This window comes from Amia ocellicauda, chromosome 7, assembly GCF_036373705.1.
Source record: "Amia ocellicauda isolate fAmiCal2 chromosome 7, fAmiCal2.hap1, whole genome shotgun sequence".
Taxonomy (NCBI): Eukaryota; Metazoa; Chordata; class Actinopteri; order Amiiformes; family Amiidae; genus Amia; species Amia ocellicauda.
The window spans coordinates 44,494,305-44,503,001 of record NC_089856.1 but is presented as its reverse complement, the minus strand read 5'-3'; the positions used below and the strand labels follow the sequence as shown (position 1 = coordinate 44,503,001).

Sequence of the window (8,697 nt, the reverse complement as noted above, 5' to 3'; positions counted from 1 at the left end):
GCAAACTAGACGCGGGTGTGGCGGGTCAATCACAGATGTGTGTCAGTGGGTCTGTGTCGCTGCTAGAAATGCGCGTCTGCACTGAAACCAGCTGTTTGCGCCGCTGCTGCAGGAGTTTGTAGGTGAACACAGGCTGTGGCACCGTGACCCCCATCCCCCCTCCCCGATCGTGTGGTGCACTTTTATATTTTGGGGGCGAGGTTGAAATATGTCCACACGACAAACGATAAGCAGGTTAGCTGTTTATTGATAGAAATCAGGAAAATAAACCGAATAGCTGTGTTTTTGACGAGTACAAAGTGCCGCTTCTGCCCCCAGGAACCCAAACTGGGAATCTGCGCTCAATCAACACACTGAACCCGGGCTCTATAGACATGCGTATTAACAGATCACATCATATCGGCTAATAACCAGGAAGGGCTGCGACTGGGTTCCACACAATAACAAGCACTGAGTGCAACAAACCTCTGTAACAATACATACATTACAAACATATATATTCTTGCGGTCCACTCTAAAGTGTCTGGCGGCCCGGATTTGGCCCGCGGGTGCCTTGATACCCCTGCACTAGACACTTCCCTTGCTTAACCCACTGTTGCCGCACTGCAGCAAGGACCAGGAAAGGTAAACATGTAGAGATATTCATCTTTTTGAAAATATTTATTGAAGTATCTTCAACATACTGTACATGAACATACTAAACATGTCTTACAGCATAAAAGGCAGACACTGTATATGCAAATAAACCCTCCCTCATTGTGCCTGGGGTGGGTTAAACTGCGCTGCTTTTACAAGCGTTGATTGGGTTACTGCATTGCATTTAGATCCATTTATTTTTTCCGCGATTATCAATCTAAATGAATACACTGACAAATACAGTAAATTGTTAAAACTCAATCTTGAGATTTTACTGGGGCACAGCAGATTTATACTGGGGCACATGCACCAGTAAAAGGGGTCTAGCGACACGCATGATCCACCCTGATCCACCCTTCTGCTGATTTTTTAATCAAAGGTATCCCAATCCTACTAAAAAGTTTTGAACAACACACACTGAAGGTTGGATCCAGAAACAAACCAAGACTGGATTACATGATCTAATCTGATTTCAGAATCCTTTTTTTCTTTTGAACAACCCATTTTCAAGATTTGATCCAATCCGATAGCCAAAATCCGATCAGATTAAATCTAAACAACTGGGCCCTGATGAGCCTGATGACAGTAGTGTCGAAAGGCATTGATATTCAATAAAATGAAACTTTTGTAATACAAGAGTCCTTTTTCATGATATAGTTTTGACTTATTTGGGTCAGCACCTCATGGAAGTGAAGACGCTGCACGGATGATTTTAAGTCATATTCAGATACAGGGACGTATCCTTTTCATTTCCCTGTCGTTTTTTCCTAAGTGCCCCCTTTGTCCCAATCGCCCTCCCCGATCCACGCTGCGATCAGCAGCTGGGAAGTCGGGCCGCACTTCGCCAGCACCCCCCGGACCCCCCGCTAGGCTGTGCGTTTCAGTGTTCAGTGATGTATCATTCTGAGTTTTGAGATTCAAACCCAGTCTTCTGCAACATAGTGCAATAGATTACATTATAACACGTGATCACTACAGGGGTACATATATTGTTTAATTTGTTTTGTGTATTATTATACAACTGTTTGGGATATATGTATATGTGTGTGTGTGAATAGTGAGTTTGCTAAGAAAACTCAATTGTTTTTATATAAGTCCTCCAATGTTACCCTTTGTTAATACTGAATACACATGCAAGTAATATCCAGAGATGAGCCTAAAACCATTTCTTTTTGTCAGGCCTTTTCTTCAAGATAAAATTGAGGAACCATAAAAATACCTCGATAATTTATGGAAAGTAAAATGTTGGATTAAAACATAAAATTAACCTCTTGTGTGCCCCCTTCATAAGGCTCACACACAAACACTTTCACTTTATTACTAAAATCACAATTTACTTTTTCTTTTGGTACTTGAGTACTCTTAAAAGTAGCTAATTTTACTCAAGTACTGTTTGAATGGGAGACTTTTTACTTTTACTGGAGTAAGTTTTTGATAGAATAGTTTTACTTTTACTCAAGTATGACTTCCGATTACTTTTTACACCTCTGCATACTGACAGTATCTTCTACTGTCAGGGAATTATGATAAGCTTCTCACTATGCATGGGTAAAAATGTCCATTGGTTACCCCGTTTCCTTGCGCCTCAAAAACCTCCTGAGAGTACAGTGTCTGCTTTTTGTAGTTTTATCAGCATGGATTGTGATGCAATCACTGTTTCTTGATGTTGTAGGACTAATCTCCAGGTGACTTCACCGCCAAAAGAAGAGAGGAGAGTGCAACCCCATACATACAGAGGAGGAATCTCTTCATATCGGCATATACTTTGCAGTGGATGAACAAGAACATTCAGTCTAAAATAGTTTGAACTGTGATCTGAACAGGGCAGGTGGAGAGGGCAGGTTGCACCAGACACTTAATCAACTCTACCGGGGATTTAACGGCCTTGGAAAGTACTGTGGAAGATTCAATGTCCTGCCTTGAAGTCTTGAGTGCGAACAAATATGAAGCGTGCGACATTAACCAAAGGACCATCACTGAAGCAGAGGTATACTTCTACAGAGGCGGGCAAGTCGAGTGGCTCAACTTCTTCTCGGCAGAAAGAATAGGACCAGGTGGAACAACGCAACCCTCTTTCATCAAGAGGGACGGCTACAAAGGTTTGACCGATTCAATCAATGCTCAGCTGGGACGTTGCAGAAGCGTAGCCACTGTTCACTTGGACCATCAGCCAGGAAGTGGAGGAACGACACTAGCCAGGCAAGTCCTGTGGGACTTCAGGAAAACACTACGGTGTGCCGTTCTCAAGGATTCCACCATGGAAGCCAGTGACATTGCAACTCAGGTCATTAACTTGTTCACCACGGAGGGGGAAGGAAAGTGGAACACAGTCCTCTTACTGGTTGACAACCTACCAAAATTTGACAAACTCCAAAAAAGCATCTTGCAGCAAATTGTCACAAGGGCCCTCAGCCCCAAAATCCCAGTGATGATCGCATTGATCTGCACAAGAAAAGTTAACCAAAAAGTACAAACCCCTATCAAAGACCACATTTTCCTTGGCACCAAACTTTCAAAGGAAGAAGAGGATGCATTTAACCAGCTGCATGCCCATATAAAAAGAACACACCTGCGCTACAAGAGTTTCTATGCCTTTAATGTAATGCAAACAAATTTCAAGAAAGAGTACATTCGAGGAGTTGTGGAGAAGATATTGAAAGGTGTTCAGAGCAACGAGCGCAACACCCAGCTCCTCTCGTTCTTAGCCTTGATGAACTCTTACCTTCATGGATCTTCCCTTTTGGAATCCAACTGCATGAAGTTTTTAGGACCCCCTGAACCCATACATGGGGGACCCTCGTTCAAGGAACGGATGCAGCCTTTTTCGGATCTCCTTGTCTCCTTCACCACACAGGAAAAGGTGATCAGATTTGAGAGGGTGCGCATGGCACACTCCATGATTGCTGCTCAGTGCTGTGAAACACTGTTTAAACAGGACCTGACAAGGGGAGCAATCTTGAAGAACTTGCTCACCAACTTCGTCACAGAAGAGAGAGACACATTGCTAGAAGAAAACATCAAAGACATGCTTGTGAAAAGGTCAGAAACAAAATTTTCTCCCCTTGTCCACAGCATGAGTAAAGAAGTCAAGAACATGTGTGTGTCTGTTCTACAGAAGGCTTCCAACACATTGAAGAAAGACCCGTTTATACCCCAAGTTCTAGCGAGGTATTATTACATCCGGGAAAGAAATTATTCAACTGCTGTGAGATGGGCGAAGGAAGCTAAACAGAGAGCTCCAAACAACTCTTTTGTTGCCGATACCCTAGGACAGGTTTATAAGAACCAGTTAAAGTACAAACTTAGAATGATTCCTCGTCAACATTTAAGTTCATTTTTGGAGTTGGCAGATAATGCCATTAAGGCGTTTGAAGAGGAACAAAAATTGGCTAACAAGGAAGAGGGAGAAGACTTGGAAGGGGATGGAATGGCAAGGAAGTCTGACATCTACAACAACAGGGGATTTTTTGGCCACATGCAGGTTGCCAAAATTGTTTTTGACATTTTTGCCTCAATTCATCCAAAGAAGCAAATAGAGAAAGTCTTAACACAGGAAATCAAAATCAGTTCTCTCCAAGGAAAGGTGGATGACAAAATTCTCCCAGTGCTTCAGAAGTACTCGCCTCTCCTCACCAGCCTGAAAGCCAGCGTGGAAAGGCTGTTTGGATTTTTTGAGCCTTATCTCACGTATTCCAAGCCAAATCCAATGCAAGACGACCCTCAGTACCTGCGTGAGGAAGTGATTGAGTGCTTTCTTAACTATACAGCACGCCATTGCAAAGCTTCACAGACAGAGACGATATCTGAGTCTTTGTTGAAATCAATGACAGCTGCAAGTTTTCCTGGTGTTCTTTACCACCTCAGAGGAAAAGATGGATTCTTCATGGAGGTAATTAAAGTTCTTTGGGAAAATGTCTACACAGAGACCACTGAAATCACTGAAAGTTACGTCAACTATGTCCTTGCCAATGTGGTCTTAAGCTGCCTTGACCAGTACTCTGCTCTGATAACACCGTGCAATGAAATGAAATCCATTCTGTGTGGCTTACTGGAAAGGAATGAAAGAGATAAACCCCCAGAGTTGTACTTCCTAGTTTTGTTATTGTTCTGGCCTGATGGGAAGGCGTCAGATCAAACACAAGACAACAGTGCTACATACTCAGTTCCAGACCTCAATATTTTGGTCACACAGATTGAGCAATCCTTCCATCAGCATTATGGGAAATACCTCCGGTCCCGATACATCATTGCCCTCTTCTTCCTAGGAAAAAGCCCAAATAGACTGGTTCACAAGCCCAAACTAGATGCCTGTCTGGAGGCATCTTCTCAAGAAGAAATAAATGAACAGTGGAGAAACGGACTGGTGTGGCAACAAGGCAAACTGCAAGAGCTCCTGCAACGTGTCTCAGGCTTCATCAGGAAGGGGGAATTGTTTGCCTGCTATGAAAAACTGCAAATTGCTGTGCGTCCAGACAACAGAGCCGAAATCCTAAACTGTGGTGAAGTTTCCTTCTACCTGGGCTTTACCATGAAAGGGCCAGTGGCTTTTGATATCCAATACAGAAGGCATTCTTAAAAGATGATTGCAACCCCCCCTTAAATGTGTGTGTATATATAAACCCCTTCAATCATTGTAGCCATTCACTCATGTCACTATGTAACCATTAATTCATTACAGAGTCTAAATATAAAAGTTGGACCTGTGTGTGCGCCAAAATAATTGTTTAATTATATCATAAACATATTTTTTTTATAAAAAGCCTGCTTTTAGTTAAAGATATAACCAGTGTGTCCCGCTATGGCTGTCTCCTGAAGATTTCTTACCCTGAAACCTCTATCAAGTAGACACTCTATAATGTTTGTGTAGCGAGTCATGCTGATGTAATATTCACAGTAAGTTTAGCTTTTAAGTCCTTTGTCTAAAGTCTAAAATGCAATTATAAAAGTACTTGAAGAACTGGTCCCATAATGTCTCCCACTGCACAATGTCTCCCTATTATACTAAAAAGCATATGTTTGGCAGAAATTATTAATTAATTACATTAATACATTGTTATACTATCAAACCTTATACTCACAATCTGGATATCTGCAGTATGTATTTTATTTTATCTTCACAATGTAGGACACAACTACTCAAGATATAGAGCCATTCAAGCTACAGACTGAATGAGGTGTTTGTTTTTAAAATATACTTTGAAGCAAATAATATAGACATGGATCCTCAACTTCAAACCTTATTTCAAGCATTTAACAGTGATGAGTTCTAGTTACAAATAAACTAAATCCACTCCACTATTTGACAACATGCTTTAATTAAATGATTAGATTAATGATTAGATGATTTTGTCAAAAGTGTAGAATTGAGCACAAGGGCAGTAATGTTCAGACTGTACAATGCACTAGTTAGAGCTCATCTGGATACTGTGTGCAGTTCTGGGCTCCACACTTCAAGAAAGATATCACTGCTCTAGAGGCAGTTCAGAGGAGAGCAACCAGACTTATTCCAGGTCTGAAGGGAATGTCCTACTGAGAGACTGAGGACCTGAACCTTTTCACCCTGGAACAGAGGAGACTACGTGGGGACTTGATCCAAGTCTTCAAAATCATGAAAGGATCGACCACATCAAACCAGAGGAGCTTTTCCAGAGCAGCAGGGACACACGCACCCGGGGACACAAATGGAAATTGGGCTTCAAGGCATTCAAGACAGAAAACAGGAGACACTTCTTCACACAGAGAGGCATCACAATCTGAACAAACGAGCACGATGAGGCGAATGGCATCCTCTCGATTGTAAACTTTCTTATGTTCTAATAAATAGACTTCATTGTTGTGCTGCATATCGAGTCTGTGTGTCTCCTTTTGTGGTGGTCAATTTCCCACATGACTATTTATAACAGAATATTTGAAATAGGCTGATTCATCTGCTTCCTGTCCTATAGAAAGTATTTAAAAAAGTACAAACACTTTTAAGACACCTTGGACTTCACCCAACCAAGAGAACAAGCAGGATTCAGAAGTGGATATAAAACAATGGATCATACTGATGTTGTCCAAGAAGCATTAGAAGCATTAGAAAGACACAGAGAATACGTTACCTGGGCTTTAACAACTAGAAGAAAGTTTGATCTCTACAGGTTCAGTCATCAATGTACTAAGAAATCTAATTCTGTTGTAATTTGACTATTTGTGACAATTAATTTATTTATATATTATATGCATTTATTCATTTTACAGTTATACTATACTATATACATATTTTAAGGGTCACACTTTAACAGGATAGCCAGAAACGAAGGGTTCGGTTTAGCCAACGTGTTTTTTTTCAGCACTTATAGGTCACATTTCTCGGTCACATTTTACACTAAGGTAGTGTAATTCCTCATGAATTAATATTGTAATGACCCCCGGGTTCAGGGTAATTACAAGAATAACACAAAAATAAAACTGAAGTTTTCCAAAACAAACTGATGTTAATTTAACAGCACTGAGAGGTACATGGACTCTCCCTCTACACCAGGGGTTTTGAAACCGGTCGTGGAGTACCCCCTGCCCTGCTGGTTTTTGTTCCAACCTATGTCTTAATTACTTAATTGAATGGTATATTGCTTTGTTAGGTAAATTAAGGATTCAATTAAGCAATTAAATCCTAGGTTGGAACAAAAACCAGCAGGGCAGGGGGTACTCCAGGACCGGTTTGAAAACCACTGTACTACACAGTCTTGCCTGCAACAACACTCAGTACTCTCTACAGTAATACTCCCGCTCCAACTCTCTTAGCGGGGCGTCATCACGCCCTAAAATATCCCCCTGCCATGTGTCCCCCACACCCCAATCACTGCTGCCCGGCTGTTCCACCCCAGAGACGGGGAGGAGCCACGCAACCCCAAAACCCACGAACAGACAACAATATCCCTTCCCAACCCCAATACAAATAATAAAAATACACACACAAAAGCCAGGACCACTACAATATATTAATACAGTGGTTCTCAATCCTGGTCCTGGGGACCCCATGCCCTGTTTTTGTTCTGGCTGGCTGAGCACTCAATTACTTAATTACTAGTAGGGTACTCAATTGAACCCTAATTTAACCAATCATTGGCCTAATCTGAGATATTAAATTATTTTAAAGCTGTAGAGCTCATGTTAAGTATGAAACTGCAAACTTTAAATCTTGAAAGCTACACAATTTAAAAAGTAAAATTAGTTCAATTGAGGGTTCAATTAAGTAATTGAGAGCTTGGTTGGAATGAAAACCACCAGGGCAGGGGATCCAGGACCAGGATTGAGAATCAGTGTATTAATACCACTGGATAAACACATTAATATGTCTTGCACTTTGTGTGAGTTCTTATGTTAACCACATATATACCAGGGTCTCAGATGATGTTCATTATGTATTGATGTTGAAATCCTATGGTATTAATATATTATCAAATGAGGAATTATGGTACCTTATTTTAAAGCAGTGGTTTTCAAACCGGTCCTGGAGTCCCCCCTGCCCTGCTGGTTTTTGTTCCAACCAAGGATTGAATTTCTTAATTGAATCCTTAATTTACCTAACAAAGCAATATACCATTCAATTAAGTAATTAAGACCTAGGTTGGAACAAAAACCAGCAGGGCAGGGGGTACTCCACGACCAGTTTCAAAACCCCTGTTGTAAAGTGTTACCATTTTAGGAAACAGTACAGTCAAAAGGTCAGAAGAGAGATCACATTACATTATTGTAATTAGCAAACAGACTCTTCGAATTGCAGTTGATTGGGTGTAACATGGAAAATATTTTAATTTTTCATAACCGTGTATGACAGGACAGACCTGTCAGGGCGCAGCTGTTGGTATTTGCAGGTTTGGCTTCCAGTAATGCCAGTCCTGGAATACCCCCTGCCCTGCTGGTTTTTGTTCCAACCTAGGTCTTAATTACTTAATTTAATGCTATATTGCTTTGTTAGGTCAATTAAGGAGTAAATTATGCAATTAAGACCAATTAAAAATCAGCTGGGCAGGGGGTACTCCAGGACTGGTTTGAAAACCCCTGGCATAGACATTTATA

The 8,697-nt window shown here is 41.1% G+C and overlaps 1 protein-coding gene across 1 annotated transcript; it reads left to right on the top strand.

Annotated features, from left to right (window-relative positions):
* Positions 1–2,287: 2,287 nt before the first annotated feature.
* On the top strand, positions 2,288–6,466 carry LOC136753594 (sterile alpha motif domain-containing protein 9). The gene has a single exon (XM_066709842.1). It carries the CDS (start codon positions 2,546–2,548, stop codon positions 5,210–5,212), a length of 2,667 nt encoding a protein of 888 aa, XP_066565939.1. The 5' UTR covers positions 2,288–2,545; the 3' UTR covers positions 5,213–6,466.
* The last annotated feature ends 2,231 nt before the right edge of the window (positions 6,467–8,697 follow it).

Coding starts and splice junctions, on each gene's coding strand:
- LOC136753594 (XM_066709842.1), top strand. CDS start 2,546: ATGTCCTGCCTTGAAGTCTTGAGTGCGAACAAATATGAAGCGTGCGAC.